Below are 17,650 nucleotides of genomic sequence, written 5' to 3'. Positions count from 1 at the left end.
ACTTCACGATCCACATGGTCTACGATTGGAATGGTAATCTGTGCTGAGTGAAGCGATGGTGCACTAATTGGGGTTCCCGGTCACTCTACGAAGAAAACACACACACACACAAAAAAACCACCTCATGTCGACCTAGCACATGTCGACCTAGAAACCCTGTCGACCTTCCAACCCTGTCAACCTAGTGACTGTCGACCTAAACATTGTCAACCTAGACACTGTCGATCTAATGATCCACACCCGTATAAGAAGCCTGGCACTAGGTTTATTGGTGTCACCAGACAGCAATATAATGATCAGTCATTGAACTGATGTGTGCTTTTTATTTAACCTCTCTTTTAAAATAAAACCTTACTTTGTCCCAGGGTTGGCTGGTTTAAACCACTTAGGTTTAAACCAATTTTCTATTTTTAATAAAAAAACACTTTTTTATTATGCTGTTAGTACAGGCACAGCACCATGACTTATTGAAAAATAAATAAATAAAAAATAGAATTTTAATACCTACCGGTAAATCCTTTTCTCTTATAGGCCCTACACACTGGGCGATCCGCCGCCGAGCTGCCCGACAGCGGATACGGCTGACCCGGCGGCAGTGACGGGGGGGCGTCACCCGGTCCCCCCGTCACCCGGCTGCATTGAAGTGCAGGCAAATATGGACGAGATGGTCCATATTGGCCTGCATGTACAGCCAACGGGGGACCAGCGATGAACGAGCGCGGGGCCGCGCATCGTTCATCGCTGGAGCCTCCACACTGCATGATATGAACGTTATCTCGTTCATTTATGAACGAGATCGTTCATATCGTGCAGTCATGTCGGCCAGTGTGTAGGGCCCTTTAGTCCGTAGAGGATGCAGGGGACACTTCAAGAACCATGGGGTACAGACGGGATCCGCAGGAGACATGGGCACCTTAAGACTTTCAAATGGTGTGACCTGGCTCCTCCCTCTATGCCCCTCCTCCAGACTCCAGTTTAAGGAACTGTGCCCAGGGAGACAGACATTTTGAGGAAAGGATTTATCGTTAAACCACGGTGAGCAATCGTGGCATTCAATAGAACACAAGCCAACGGCATGACGAAGTTGCAGCAATACGCTGACAAAAAAACCCCCCATAACACAACCTAGGTGTAACCACAACTAATAACTGCAGACAGAGTCCGCACTCGGACGGGTGCCCAGCATCCTCTATGGACTAAGAGAAAAGGATTTACCAGTAGGTATTAAAATCCTATTTTCTCATACGTCCTAGAGGATGCTGGGGACACTTCAAGAACCATGGGGTTTATACCAAAGCTCTAGACCGGGCGGGAGAGTGCGGATGCCTCTGCAGCACCGAATGATCAAATGTGAGGTCAACCTCGGCCAAGGTATTAAACTGTAAAACTTGGCCAAATTGTTTGTTAAATAGCTGCTCGGCAAAGTTGCAATGCGAAGACTCCCCGGTCAACCACCCCGGACGAGCCCACCTTTCTAGTAGAATTGGCATTAACCAATTTCGGTAACGGCAATCTAGCCGTGGAAGGAGCATGCTGAATCGCACCATAGATCCAGCGCGCAATGGTCTGCTTGGAAGCAGGACACTCAATCTTGTTTGGAGCACACAGGACAAAACAGAGCCTCTGTTTTCCCAATCTGAGCCTTTCAGGCGACAATCTTCAAAGCTCTAACCACATTCAGAGACTGTGACTCAGCGTAGGCGTCAGTAGCCGCAGTCACCACAATAGGTCGGTTACTGTAGAAAGAGGAAACCACCTGTGGTTGAAAACGCCGACGTCCTCAAGTCAGCACTATCTTCATAGACGATCAAATAAGGGCTCGCATGGGACAAGGTCCCTAACTCAGACACCCGCCTTGCAGATGCCAAGGCCAACCAAAGGTCCAAACCAACTTGATTAAAGGAACTGCCACACCACATTAAAAACCCATGGTGCCACTGGAGGTACAAATGGAGGTTGGATGCGCAACAAGCCTTTCACGAAAGCTAATGCAGAAATCTGGAACCTGATGGGATCCAATTTCAGGCTGCCCTACTCCTGCCTGTAGGAAATGGATTAACGCCCTAACCGAAATTCTTCCGTTGGAGCCTTCTTGGATTCACACCAAGACACATATTTTCTCAAAAAAACTGTGGTAATGTTCAGACGTTACTCCATTCCTGGCCTGAACAAGAGTGGGGATGAAATCCTAGGGAGTACCCTTTCGGGCTAGGATCTGGCGCTCAACCGCCATGCCATCAAACGTAGCCGCAGTAAGCCTAGGTACACTCATGGTACCTACCGTAGTAGGTCCTCGCGAAGAAGAAACCCAGGTTCTTTTCATGAGCAACTCCTGAAGATCTGGGTACCAACTCTCCTTGGTCAGTCTGGGCCAAAGAAATTTGTCCGAATCATTGTTCTTCTTACAATCTCGAGAACTTTTGGGATCAGTGGAAGTGGAGAGAACACATACACTGACCGGAATAGCCACTGGGACACCAGTGCATCAACTGCTATTGCCCACGCGTCTCTTGACTTGGAACAATATGTTTGGAGCTTCTCGTCAAGACGAGATGTCATCATGTCTACTTGAGGAACTCCCCAAAGACTTGTCACCTCTGCGAAGACTTCTTGGTGGAGGGTCCACTCTCCCGGATGGAGCTTGTGTCTGCTAAAGCAGTCTGCTTCCCAGTTGTCCACTCCCGGAATGAAAATAGCCAACAGGAGACCTTATATGCCCAGAGGAAGATAGTCGTCACCTCTGCCATTTTCACTCTGCTTTTCGTGATCATCCCATGGAATCACATGGGATGATCTTGTAGAAGACGTACCGCTCGTTGAAGGCCGTTGTAGATGGCTCTCAAATCCAGCTTATTCATGAGAAAGCAGGCTTCCTGACTTTAGACTTTTCCTTGGAAGATTTTCCCTAGAGTGACAGCTTCCCAGCCTCGGAGACTCGCATCCGTGGTTACCAGGACACCGTCCTGAATCCCGAGACTGCGTCCCTCTTGTAGGTGCGAGCTGTGTAGCCACCACAGGACTGAAACCCTGGCATTCGACGACAGGATTATCATTTGGTGCATGTGTAGGTGGGAATCCCAACAGGTCCCCCCGGAACACCCTGGCCTGGAACCTGCCAAACTGTATGGCCGCGTAGGCCGCCACCAAATTTGCCCTGATGGATCGACACTCTTGATGGTTGCAAAACTAGGTTTACCATTTTCTGGATTTCCAGAGCCTTTTCCATCGGAAGAAACTCTCTGAACCTCCCTGTCCAGAACCATCCCGAAAGAAAAAATTATCTTTCCTGTATGCAACCGTGTTACTAGAGTATGAACAGGTAGAGCGCGATGTTTTGTACCAACCGCTCCCTGGATGTCGGCTGTATCAGGTGATCGTCTAGATAAGGAATTATATTGACTCCCCCTTGAAGCAGGAGGATCCTCATCTTCGCCGTCACCTTGGTGAAAACCCTCTGCGCTGTGGAGAGACTGAAAAGGTAACGTCTGGAATCGGTAATAGCAATCCTGACCCGCGAATCTCAGATAAGCCTGGTGAGGAGGATAAATGGGAAACCTGCAGGTAAGTATCCTTTACGTCTACTGACACCCTGTAATCTCCCTCCTCCAGACTGGAAATCACTGCTCCCAGTGATCCCATCTTGAATCTGAACCGGTTTAAGTAGAGATTAAAAAAAAATATATATTTTTTTTTTTGGGGGGGGGGGGGGGCGGTTTAGGATCGGTCCGACCAAGCCGTCCGGTTTTTGGTACTACATGAGGTTTGAATAAAACCCCTCCCTTTGTTGTGACACATGCACCAGGACTATGCCCTGGTCCTGACATAATTTTCGAATTATCGTTATCACTACTTTTCTTTCTGGAAGAAAAGCTGGCAAGATCGATTTAAAAAATTGGCATGGGGGAACACTTGAACTTCAGTTTGAACCCCTGGGACACTATTTGTAAAACCCAGGAATCCAGGCCAGATTGACGCCAACCTTGGCTGAACAGTTTTTTAAAACGTGCCTCCACCCGAGCGACTTCCCGCGTGAGAGCCCCAGCGTCATGCTGCAGACATGGCAGAAGTAGGGGTAGACTTCTGTTCTTGGGAACCTGAAGCCGTTGTGGATATCTTTCCGTCTCTTCCCCTACCTGACAGGGAGACCTCTTGCTGTACTTAATGGGCCGAAAGGACTGTATATGAGGGTGATCTTTTTTGCCGGTGCAGAGGGCAATAATATATCGACTTACCTGCGGTAGCTGCCTGGACTAACGCCTCCAGTCCATCGCCAAGAAATGCGTCCCCGTTATACGGGAGAGCCTCCATATATCTCTCGGAATCTGCATCCGCATTCCACTGGCGAAATCACAACGCCCGCCTAGCCGATACCGTCATGGTAGCGGCTTGTGAACTCAAGAGTCCAATATCTTACGTTACCCCCAGCATGTATGCGGCAGCGTCTTAGATATTCCCTACCTTAAGGAGTATCTTATCTTAATCAGTCGTGTCAATATCTGATGACACTCTTTCTGACCACTTTCCCATAGCGCGACTCACCCACGCGCAAGCAATAATGGCCTGAGCAGCGTAGCATTTGCAACATAAAATTTTAACGTAGATTTCACCTTTCGGTCTGTCAGCTCTTTTAGTGAAGCCGTGCCAGGTGCAGGGAGAATTACCTTCTTTGTCAACCTGGACAGTGTACTGTCTAACCTAGGGGGTGAGTGCCTGGAAAGAATACATTAAGCTCGTGGAGGGAGTCTTATTTGAGCTATTTTCCTGGAGCCCCTATCGTCGACACAGGACTCAGAGGCCGTGTCAGCAGTAATAGTCATAACATTTGTAAATGGACTTTACGGGACCCAGGGAGGGTCGCCTGCAGAAGGAAGAACAGAATGCCGACAAACATATCTTCTACATATTCAGCATGCAGCATTAGATACAGCCTTATCTAATCTCTCATTGATAAAACGTATACTACTACGTATATCATTCACCCATGCAGGCTCTTGGTGTGCCGGTAGAGCTACCACCTTACAACTCTGCGTCCCCAAACGGTTTCCTCCTTGAAGGAACTCCCTTCCTCAGATATGTAACCCACGTGTATCATCCCCACCTCAGACACACCGGGACTAATAGGGGACAGACCTCTGTCAGAGGGACACAAATTGATCAGCCAGCTCACACCCCAATGCAAACACACAATCTGTGAAATATCATAAAACAGAACGGCAACGCTTTAATAACATAACATGACACAATATAAGCATTATATACATCGCCCCCCCTCCCCCTCTTTTGCACCCTGATACTAGTCAGTAGTGAAGGGAAGACCAGCGTTTCTCCTGAGGAGAAATATGGCGCCGAGTAGTGTGCTGGCTTAGTGAGGAAGAAGCCCCGCCCCCACAATGGCGCACTTCTCCCGCTCTGAAGTAAATAATTAATTAAATAATTAATTTCACTGGCGGGGGTAGGACAGTGTGTTTGTATGCCCCTTTTGCCAAACCAAGCGTTTTTACAGCCCAGGGCGCTGTAAATAGCAAATTCCCAGGTAGAGCGTGAATAGGGTCACCCCGAGTCCAAACTATCGAATGAAAGAAGGTCTCTAGAAAAAATCTGGGTTTCTGCAGTTTAGAAACCAATGTATGATCTTGTAAATTCCAGGGTCGTATGTCTGAAAGTGGTATAAGGATGGGATAACACCACACTAACTAGAGGGGCTGAACGCATTACTACAGGAGTAAAAAAACAAAAGGCAATTAAATTGTGGGTATGGTAGTCAGGGGGAGGTTTAGCTGGATGACAGAAGTCAGCAGGACATAGAACATGTTTTATTTTAGATTCCAAAATGTGTGACTGTTAAGGTGAAAATTATTTGAAGTGAGAGAGCAGCAATAAATTAGCTACTGGATTAGAGGCACAAGGTATTTACCTCTGTGAGTATTGTGGTCTCATAGGAAGGTTGATATTTTTCCTTCTCCAGTGGAGTCCGCTTCTCCATCTTTTCTCGGTCAGTTTTCTGCTTTCGGTCTGCTCCTTTAGGCTATACGTTTATTAGATACAATTAAAAAAACAAAACAAAAACAAATAAACATGACAATAAAGCAAATGCTCTTTTTAACCATAAGCCAGTGTCTGAGGCGTTAAACATGAAGTAATTTCAACTGTTAAGCTCCTATACTGTACTGTGTTTACTTATGTCTCTGTTCTAAATTGCTTAAGTAATTAAAAATGAATCCTGCGTAGTTAAAGCACAATGAGTGGGGGCGATGTGAATGTTTTTAGGTCCATACACACTAGATGACATCGTCTAGTGTTTCCCCTCCCGGCCCGGGAGGTCGGCGGCCGCCCGTACACACTGAGCGATATGTGGGATCTGGCCATACGCATCATATAAAAAAAAAAAAGGTTGGTTTGGTGCCGCACAGGACTAAAGCGATATCTTTATAATGGGTTCTTATAAAATTTGTCCATTGTAAACCAACAGTGCATGTGCATAAGCGATGCCTGAAATCGGTATCCAAGGAGTTGCTGTTGTTGGTGGAGCACCCAGAGTCAATAGCACGTGTCAATATTTCAAAGGAAAAAAGAGAGACTCTGTGTTGGGGCACGCTTAAGAAATAAAACTTAACTTTTAATTAGCTCATATCGCTCAGTGACGTCACACAGCCGCCGGCCGTGCATGCAGCTCCTGGACGACAGTCCAGATCGAGTTTGCATGCACTGCCGACAGCAACGATCTTTGCCGACCCGTGGGGCCACACATCAATCTTCGCTGGCGGAATACACGCTTGCCGATAAAATGAGCGACGTAGCTCAGGAAGGGGGGAATTGAGCGACGTTGATCATTTATCGACAAGTGTGTATAGGCCTTTAGAAAGTTTTAGTACAAGACTGAAATACTTTTATTTATTTGTTTTTCTTCTCAGGACTAAGGTAATGTGCAAAGAAACTTAAATAGTTAAAAAAAAAAATCAATAAGCAGGATCACAGTTCAAAACAATGTAATGCTCTCTAAAGCAGTTAAATGAACAACAATTAAAATAAATAAATCCTGGAGCTTAATAAATTCCTTAGGTAACTGCTAACGTTGTCCTTCACACAAGGTCACTAAAGTCTTCAGGAAAAGGAAAATCTCTGTATTACATTTAAGACCCACAGACTGAACGTGTTCCTGAAGTGAACGCTCCGCTTCAGCAGACAAAGAATCCTGCAGTGGTTTTCTCCTCGAGGATAACAAATGAAAACACAGACTCCAAGACCAAACACATTGACCAATCCTGTCGCTTGGCATTTGTAATATGTTGGCGCTATGTAAGTAAGGGTGTGTACACATGGTGAGATTCGGGCTATGCCCGATTCTCACTATGCGACAGGGGCCGGGTCGGCACATAGTCAGTATCGCAAGCACATAATGAGTGTGTTTGCGATACTGGCTATGTGCGATCTTGGGTAAGTGTCAATTTTGACTATCTCTTCTATAGATTTAGTCAAAATTGACTTGCCTGCACAGTCTATCTTTTCTTTCGATGCCGACCGTGCATCGGCATCGCAAGGTGACTGTCACCTTGCGATCTGCACTAACTTATCTTCTGATTTTGACTATATAGTATTTTTTTGGAAAGGATCCGACAACCCCTATTCAATCCCATCTAAAATTCGACTTTTTCAAGTCGAATTTAGATGGGACCCAGAGGAGGCGAGGGTAGCGAGCAGCGGGGGGACAGCCGGCGGCATCCAGAGGAGATCAGCGCTGCAGCTGGATGTCACTCAGCCGCCCGACCTCACGGCAGCTTCCACCCAGCTCCAGCAGCGTGCTGGAGCCGGGTGGAAGCTGCCGTGAGGGCGGGCAGGTGAGCGACATCCAGCTGCAGCGCTACTGTAGCGCTGATCTCCTGTATGCCCGCCGGCTCCCCCACCTCCCACCCCCCGTCTCCCTGCGGCTCCCCCCCTCGCATCCTCTGGGTCCATCTCATTCCAACATTTTGATGTCGGATTGAGATGGTTGAAAACGGGGCCAAAACCTGTCGGATTTGGCCCCGTTTTCGACATCAACGCGTGGATCGGCAGCTATTCCGCCGATCCACGTGCTTTTCGACAAGTCGAATGCCTCGACTTGTCGAAAAGCTTTGAATAGGTCGAATCAGGATTTGACCTTAAGTCGAAAACTGCCGTCTTTTCAACAGAAGGCAGTTTTTGACTGCAATTGAATATACCCCTATGTCTGTCATTACGCAGTTTTGTTTTATTACTGTTTTGTTACCAATATTGTGTGTGAGATGGCATACAAGCAAACGTTAACTCTTTAATGAGTAAACGACCAGTGTGACCCTATAAAGGTGGGATCTGGCCATACGCATAACAGCCCTGATCATTTCACTGTGATGTGTCTGATAATGATTCAATCAATTCTGACCGGACCTTCATGTTACATCTGTTACTTCTACCCATGCAATACCACGATGAGTACCCCAAAATAGATTGCAACTATACAGCCCCTGGGGGCATCTAATAAAATATGTAAAAAACATTTAAAAAACGGTTGCTGCAATTTTGGTTCTGATTATGTTTCGCATAGTAGTACTGTCAAAGTATTACAAACGTCACATAATGGAGATATTTCAGATTACTAAAGCAAATGCCAATAAAGCAGTATGAATAAAAACACATAGGGGCAGATTCGATTAGCGTTGTTCACCGTCCGGGTAAAAATCTGGGTTTACCGCCCAAATTATTAGGCCATTTTCCCACATGGTAAACCCACAGATTCTGGTTTAATTCCTGGAATCTAAGGTGTTTCCGTGGGCAGAAAGCCTGGTATTGAATGATAGGTCGACAGTTAGATAGACAGTCAACAGGTTGACACCAAATGGTCGACATGCCAACTGTTGACACAGCATATGGTCAACTTGAGGCTTTTGTTTTTTTCACATTTTACCATCCACATGGACTACAATTGGAAAAGGAAACCTTTGTCCGGAGGATGGTGAGTGACGCGGTACATTAATTGGGTTTTCACGTTATAGTAAAATTTGACTACAAAAAACATGAAAAACCTCATGTCAGCCTTTTCATGACAACCATTTCCTTGTCCACCTTTCGACCATGTCGACCATTTGGTGTCAACCTAGACACTGTTGACCTTTTTTCTGTCTATTATACTATAACCATAAGCCCAAAAAGGTGCAAGAAAATAAACGTGCTTTAAGTACACCCTCTTGGAGCTTACTGCACTGGATAGCAGCACTCAATGGGGTATATGCAATAGCGGGCGAATTGGCAAAATAGGCGAATTCCGGGCCGTTTTCGCCTCCAAAAATCAATTCGCCTATGCAGTGCAGTCATTTTTCGCAAAAAAACGGCCCGTCAAAATTCGCCTTTTCTCAATTCGCCTTTTTCCGAATTCGCCTTTTCTGCAATGGTACAGATGCTGCAATTCGCCTCCAGCATATTCAATTCAAGTTTGGAAATTCGCCTGCAGTGCTTTTAGACAGCAAATTCGCGATTTTCACTCCGCCACACTTTGGAGGGTGAAAACAAATAAAAAATTTTTAAACATGTTTTTTTTTGTGTTTTTTTTTTTAGGAATAGCAGATCTATTTATATTAGAAGGGATTAGGTTTTTTTTTTTTTTTTGGGGGAGGCACAAATATTATTTATATATTTTTTAAAATAATATTTTTATTGTTTTATTTTTTTTATTGCTGGAACGGTAAAATCCGGGAAAAAAATGGCGTGGGGTCCCCCCTCCAAAGCATAACCAGCCTCGGGCTCATTGAGCTGGTCCTGGTTCTAAAAATGCGGGGAAAAAATTGACAGGGGATCCCCCGTATTTTTAAAACCAGCACCGGGCTCTGCGCCTGGTGCTGGTGCCAAAAATACGGGGGACAAAACGAGTAGGGGTCCCCCGTATTTTTAACACCAGCATCGGGCTCCACTAGCTGGACAGATAATGCCACAGCCGGGGGTCACTTTTATACAGTGCCCTGCGGCCGTGGCATCAAATATCCAACTAGTCACCCCTGGCCGGGGTACCCTGGGGGAATGGGGACCCCTTCAATCAAGGGGTCCCCCCCCCCCAGCCACCCAAGGGCCAGGGGTGAAGCCCGAGGCTGTCCCCCCCCATCCAATGGGCTGCGGATGGGGGGGCTGATAGCCTTTGTGTTCAAAAAAAAAGATATTGTTTTTTCCATTAGTACTACAAGTCCCAGCAAGCCTCCCCTGCAAGCTGGTACTTGGAGAACCACAAGTACCAGCATGCGGGAGAAAAACGGGCCCGCTGGTACCTGTAGTTCTAATGGAAAAAAAATACCCAAATAAAAACAGGACACAGACACCGTCGACAGTAAAACTTTATTACACACTGCCGACACACACATACTTACCTATGTTCACACGCCGACATCGGTCCTCTTCTCCATGTAGAATCCCGGGGTACCTGAAAATAAAAGATCAATTATACTCACCTCAACAGGCTCCAGAGATAAATCCACGGACTTGGCAAAAAAAGAAAGCGCATTTACCCGCACCAAAAACGGACTGAAAGGTGTCCCATGCTGACACATGGGACACCTATCCACGATTAAGATCTGTCAGTGACAGTTGTCACTGACAGGTCTCTAAGCCAATCAGGAAGCGCAACTTCGTTGCGCTAACCTGATTGGCTGATCGCTGTGACAGCGCATCGCACAGCTCCCTCCATTATATTCAATGGTGGGAACTTAGCGGCTAGCGGTGAGGTCACCCGCCGGTCAGCGGTGACCGGCGGGTGACCCCACCGCTAGCCGCTAAGTTCCCACCATTGAAAGTAATGGAGGGAGCTGTGCGAGGCGCTGTCAGAGTACAGACGGCGTCCAGCCAATCAGATGAGCGCCACGGCAGTAGCGCTTCCTGATTGGCTGAAGGGACATCAGTGACAGGAGTCACGTGATGTCCCGGCATTCGGGGAGAGGGGTCCCATGTGTCACTGTCAGCATGGGACCCCTTTCGGTCCGCAGGTCCGGTTGTTCGTTTTCTTTTTTTGCCAAGTCCGTGGATTTATCTCTGGAGCCTGTTGAGGTGAGTATAATTGATCTTTTATTTTCAGGTACCCCGGGATTCTACATGGAGAAGAGGACCGATGTCGGCGTGTGAACATAGGTAAGTATGTGTGTGTCGGCAGTGTGTAATAAAGTTTTACTGTCGACGGTGTCTGTGTCCTGTTTTTATTTGGGTATTTTTTTTCCATTAGAACTACAGGTACCAGCGGGCCCGTTTTTCACCCGCATGCTGGTACTTGTGGTTCTCCAAGTACCAGCTTGCAGGGGAGGCTTGCTGGGACTTGTAGTACTAATGGAAAAAACAATATCTTTTTTTTTGAACACAAAGGCTATCAGCCCCCCCATCCGCAGCCCATTGGATGGGGGGGGACAGCCTCGGGCTTCACCCCTGGCCCTTGGGTGGCTGGGGGGGGGGGACCCCTTGATTGAAGGGGTCCCCATTCCCCCAGGGTACCCCGGCCAGGGGTGACTAGTTGGATATTTGATGCCACGGCCGCAGGGCACTGTATAAAAGTGACCCCCGGCTGTGGCATTATCTGTCCAGCTAGTGGAGCCCGATGCTGGTGTTAAAAATACGGGGGACCCCTACTCGTTTTGTCCCCCGTATTTTTGGCACCAGCACCAGGCGCAGAGCCCGGTGCTGGTTTTAAAAATACGGGGGATCCCCTGTCAATTTTTTCCCCGCATTTTTAGAACCAGGACCAGCTCAATGAGCCCGAGGCTGGTTATGCTTTGGAGGGGGGACCCCACGCCATTTTTTTTTCGGGTTTTTCCCCGTTTTTTCCCGTTTTTTAAAATCGCGGTAAAATCCGCAAAATCGGCCGATTTTCGCCCGCGACTCTGGCGAATCCGTTTTTCATTGCATATGGTGAATTCCGGAAGCCACCTTCCGGAATTCACCTGGCGAATTTGGTCGAATTGAAAAAACGGCGATAATTGCCGCGATTTCGCCCGCTATTGCATATACCCCAATGAATCTGCCCCTTATAAACCATGCTGAGCTGGAAAAAACTCTGCAAAGACATGTGCTTTATACTGAAGGTGACACAGGATGGGCAGATCACGGATACTAAGAAATGAATGAAAAGACAAGGCTAACAAAACATTGCTTAATAACACTGGCAACTGCCCCGGTTCTCTGCTTTCTATAGACCGTTGCACGCAAGGTCGTGGCAATGCAACACAATTAACCCTTTTCCAGCTTCATTTAATGTAAAAAGGAAAAAATAATTGCAGATAGAACAAAGAATTAAACTGCAGGCAGGTAGGTGCGGGCATGAGCTCTTGTTCCAGATTACTGTACAAGCTCCTTTTTTCCAAATATTTGATGGACAGGAGCCAATGTGCTGCAGCCAGCACTGGTTCCATGTTCAGAACTGTCATTTATATTTAAATGAAGGAAAACCACCTGAGGCAAAAAGCTTAGGTCTGGCATGGAAATAATCTCTGTATCAGATTAGCAGTCAAACCAGTTGTAGCCTTGTAGAGGAGTTTTCCTAGAACGAGCTTCTGACAAGACAACATTTTCAGAGCCAATAAATGTGATCAGAGGTGAAGGATCCTCAGTCTACACTTAAAGGAAATTCTGCGTGTCTGAAAACTACTCCTCCTGTGTATTTGCTGCAAAACGGCATTTCCAAATAGTAACAACCCAACAACGATTCTATATTCTACTTCATCACTTTATCATTGCTTTTAGATTTGAAGATATGTTTGTTCATTATACAGAGAAACAGGTCCTATAAACATGTCCCTCATGCAAAGTGTCTTGATTTTATCTTAGAGAGAAAATGAGACATTCTGCTTAAGGGATGAAAACTTGATTATAGCAATGTACTTTTAATTTTATTAACATCAATCTGTCATATGACAGTCAAACCATACCTCCCAACATGACCCACTCCAGGAGGGACAGAAAGCTCTGCTCTTGGACTTCCCTCTTAATGTATGATTGCCATCACCTGTGCTGAAACATCTTTCTTATCCATTAACCTGTTCAAAACTGGTGTCAGCAATCATAAATTAACAGAAAAGTCCAGAAACAGAGCACGTTGTCCCTCCTGGAGAGGGTCATGTTGGGAGGTATGGTCAAACTAAAAACCAAGTACCATGAACATCTGAATAACCCTTTTCTAAATTGTAAAGCTAGGCACTGAGGGGGAACTGAATATTAACGAATGGAAAGAACAGTAGGCAGAACAGTACACTAGGATCGGGCCTCTGCAGTACAATATAGAATGGCACACAAACAAGTTTTGTAAAACTGACATTTAAGTTTTCTAAAATGTATCTATTTCTTTACAGGCTGAGAAACATTTCCATACCTTGAAGACTTTGATCTGACAGCTGGCTGAGTGCAGGTGCTCTGTATACTCTCCATTCTCATTCTCCTTGAAAGTATCTATTTGGATTCGGAAGGGTACACCTTTCTCACCCCCGTGCTTCCTCATGGTAAATTCTGTACTAATGCAGTGGACCTAAACACAGAAACACATGGTCAGGAAACCCATGCCTACAAACACCCACATTTCGGTTTAATACAATACTCTGGGGTATGAGAGTATAATGGCCAATTTAGAAGAGGTGATGACAAGGTCTGCAGAAGGCAGGAGCCAGTTGTATTTCTATTCTGCTGCAAACCAAGGTGAATTCCCAAAACAGGTCATGTTTTGGGATGCTCAGACACATTGTATACTGAAATGGTTGTCACAGGTGCACTGTTTTATAGAGCTGATCTTATCCAGGGTCTATTCCACAGGTTCTCAAACTCTGTCCTCAGGACCCCACAGAGTGCAAGTTTTGCCAGTCTCCTCACAGAAACACAACTGAAATAATTAGCTGTGGACCTTTAAAAATGTGTCACTGAGTAATTAATACACATGTGCACCTGCTCGGTTACCTGCAAAACATGCACTGTGTGGGGTCATGAGGACAGAGTTTGAGAACATGTGGTCTATTCTATAAAACAGAGAAGATAGCACCCACTAATGGCCCCATATTCAGCAATCACAAAAAAAAAATACAATATTTTTTTTTGCAGATTGAGATTTTTCTCCAGGTTTAAAGATTCACCAATACACCAATTTGCGCCCATACATTACAGATATACTTGCCTACCTGACCCTCTCCATGAGGGAGAAAATGCTCTGTTCCTGGACTTTCCTGGTAATGTATGATTGCCATCACCTGTGGTGAGCTAGTTAATTGATAAGAAAGGTGTTTCACCACAGGTGATGGCAATCAGACATTACCAGGAAAGTCCAGGAACAGAGCATTTTCTCCCTCATCGAGAGGGTCAGGTAGACAGGTATGATTACAGATATTTTTCTGTGATTTGCAGATCATTTTCAGCAAATACAGATCTGCCAATCTTGAAAGTCTTATCAGTTTACTAGAAACAGCCTGTAAAAAATAAGATTTTACTCACCGGTAAATCTATTTCTCGTAGTCCGTAGTGGATGCTGGGAACTCCGTAAGGACCATGGGGATAGCGGCTCCGCAGGAGACTGGGCAAAACTAAAAGAAAGCTTTTAGACTACCTGGTGTGCACTGGCTCCTCCCACTATGACCCTCCTCCAAGCCTCAGTTAGGATACTGTGCCCGGAAGAGCTGACACAATAAGGAAGGATTTTGAATCCCGGGTAAGACTCGTACCAGCCACACCAATCACACCGTATAACTTGTGATACTATACCCAGTTAACAGTATGAAATATAACTGAGCCTCTCAACAGATGGCTCAACAATAACCCTTAGTTAGGCAATAACTACATACAAGTATTGCAGACAATCCGCACTTGGGATGGGCGCCCAGCATCCACTACGGACTACGAGAAATAGATTTACCGGTGAGTAAAATCTTATTTTCTCTGACGTCCTAGTGGATGCTGGGAACTCCGTAAGGACCATGGGGATTATACCAAAGCTCCCAAACGGGCGGGAGAGTGCGGATGACTCTGCAGCACCGAATGTGAGAACTCAAGGTCCTCCTCAGCCAGGGTATCAAATTTGTAGAATTTTGCAAACGTGTTTGCCCCTGACCAAGTTGCAGCTCGGCAAAGTTGTAAAGCCGAGACCCCTCGGGCAGCCGCCCAAGATGAGCCCACTTTCCTCGTGGAATGGGCTTTTACTGATTTAGGATGCGGCAATCCAGCCGCAGAATGCTCCAGCTGAAATGTGCTACAAATTCAGCGAGCAATAGTCTGCTTAGAAGCAGGAGCACCTATTTTGTTGGGTCCCTACAGGATAAAAAGCGAGTCCAGCCGTCCTGGAAATATAAATTTTTAAGGCCCTGACTACGTCCAGTAACTTGGAATCTTCCAAGTCCCTAGTAGCCGCAGGCACTACAATAGGTTGGTTCAAGTGAAAAGCTGATACCACCTTAGGGAGAAACTGGGGACGAGTCCTCAATTCTGCCCTATCCATATGGAAAATCAGATAAGGGCTTTTACATGACAAAGCCGCCAATTCTGACACACGCCTGGCCGAAGCCAAGGCCAATAACATGACCACTTTCCACGTGAGATATTTCAAATCCACAGTTTTAAGTGGCTCAAACCAATGTGATTTTAGGAAACTCAAAAGCACGTTGAGATCCCAAGGTGCCACAGGAGGCACAAAAAGGGGGGCTGAATATGTAGCACTCCCTTTACAAATGTCTGAACTCCAGGCAGTGAAGCCAGTTCTTTCTGGAAGAAAATCGACAGAGCCGAAATCTGGACCTTAATGGAACCCAAGTTTAGGCCCCTAGTCACTCCTGACTGTTGGAAGTGCAGAAAACGACCCAGCTGAAATTCCTCTGTTGGGGCCTTCCTGGCCTCACACCACGCAACATATTTTCGCCAAATACGGTGATAATGGTTTGCGGTTACTTCTTTTCTGGCTTTTATCAGCGTAGGAATAACTTCCTCCGGAATGCCCTTTTCCTTTAGGATCCGGAATTCAACCGCCATGCCGTCAAACGCAGCCGCGGTAAGTCTTGGAACAGACAGGGCCCCTGCTGTAGCAGATCCTGTCTGAGCGGTAGAGGCCATGGGTCCTCTGATATCATTTCTTGAAGTTCTGGGTACCAAGCTCTTCTTGGCCCATCCGGAACCACGAGTATCGTTCTTACTCCTCGTCTTCTTATTATTCTCAGTACCTTTGGTATGAGAGGCAGAGGAGGGAATACATAAACCGACTGGTACACCCACGGTGTCACTAGAGCGTCCACAGCTATCGCCTGAGGGTCCCTTGACCTGGCGCAATATCTAGTTTTTTGTTTAGGCGGGACGCCATCATGTCCACCTGTGGTCTTTCCCAACAGTTTACCAACAGTTGGAAGACTTCTGGATGAAGTCCCCACTCTCCCGGGTGTAGGTCGTGTCTGCTGAGGAAGTCTGCTTCCCAGTTGACCACTCCCGGAATGAACACTGCTGACAGTGCTAAGACGTGATTTTCCGCCCATCAGAGAATCCTTGTGGCTTCTGCCATCGCCATCCTGCTTCTTGTGCCGCCCTGTCGGTTTACATGGGCGACTGCCGTGATGTTGTCTGATTGGATCAGTACCGGCTGGTTTTGAAGCAGAGGCCTTGCCAGACTTAGGGCATTGTAAATGGCCCTCAGTTCCAGAATATTTATGTGTAGGCACGACTCCTGACTGACTTGACCAAAGTCCTTGGAAATTTCTTCCCTGTGTGACTGCCCCCCAGCCTCGAAGGCTGGCATCCGTGGTTACCAGGACCCAGTCCTGTATGCCGAATCTGCGGCCCTCTTGAAGATGAGCACTCTGCAGCCACCACAGTAGAGATACCCTGGTCCTTGGAGACAGGGTTATTAGCCGATGCATCTGAAGATGCGATCCCGACCACTTGTCCAAGAGGTCCCACTGAAAGGTTCTTGCATGGAACCTGCCGAATGGAATTCTGCTTCGTAAGAAGCTATCATTTTTCCCAGGACTCGTGTGCAGTGATGCACCGACACCTGTTTTGGTTTCAGGAGGTCTCTGACTCGAGATGACAGCTCCTTGGCTTTCTCCTGCGGGAGAAATACTTTTTTCTGTTCTGTGTCCAGAACCATCCCCAGGAACAGTAGGCGTGTGGTAGGAACCAGCTGTGACTTTGGAATGTATAGAATCCATCCGTGCTGTTGTAGCACTTCCCGAGATAGTGCTACTCCGACCAACAACTGCTCCTTGGACCTCGCCTTTATAAGGAGATCGTCCAAGTACGGGATAATTAAAACTCCCTTTTTACGAAGGAGTATCATCATTTCTGCCATTACCTTGGTAAAGACCCTCGGTGCCGTGGACAGTCCAAACGGCAGTGTTTGGAATTGGTAATCGCAATCCTGTACCACAATTCTGAGGTACTCCTGGTGAGGATGGTTAATGGGGACATGTAGGTAAGCATCCTTTATGTCCAGGGATACCATGTAATCCCCCTCCTCCAGGCTTGCAATAACCGCCCTGAGCGATTCCATCTTGAACTTGAATTTTTTTATGTATGTGTTAAAGGATTTAAAATTTAACATGGGTCTCACCGAACCGTCCGGTTTCGGTACCACAAACAGTGTGGAATAGTAACCCCGTCCTTGTTGAAGTAGGGGCACCTTGACTATCACCTGCTGGGAATACAGCTTGTGAATTGCCTC

The 17,650-nt window shown here is 46.5% G+C and overlaps 1 protein-coding gene across 2 annotated transcripts in view; it reads right to left on the bottom strand.

Annotated features, from left to right (window-relative positions):
* The window catches only part of TFCP2 (transcription factor CP2), a 298,923-nt gene that overhangs the window by 101,939 nt on the left and 179,334 nt on the right, over positions 1-17,650 (bottom strand). For both annotated transcript variants that reach the window (XM_063952290.1, XM_063952289.1), the window contains exons 6-7: positions 13,346-13,498; positions 5,915-6,025 (exon numbers count right to left, since the gene is read on the bottom strand). In XM_063952290.1, the coding sequence (XP_063808360.1) occupies positions 5,915-6,025; positions 13,346-13,498 (264 nt within the window). The remainder of the gene's footprint in view (positions 1-5,914; positions 6,026-13,345; positions 13,499-17,650) is intronic.

This window comes from Pseudophryne corroboree, chromosome 2, assembly GCF_028390025.1.
Source record: "Pseudophryne corroboree isolate aPseCor3 chromosome 2, aPseCor3.hap2, whole genome shotgun sequence".
Taxonomy (NCBI): domain Eukaryota; kingdom Metazoa; phylum Chordata; class Amphibia; order Anura; family Myobatrachidae; genus Pseudophryne; species Pseudophryne corroboree.
This window is presented reverse-complemented; position numbering and strand designations above follow the sequence as displayed.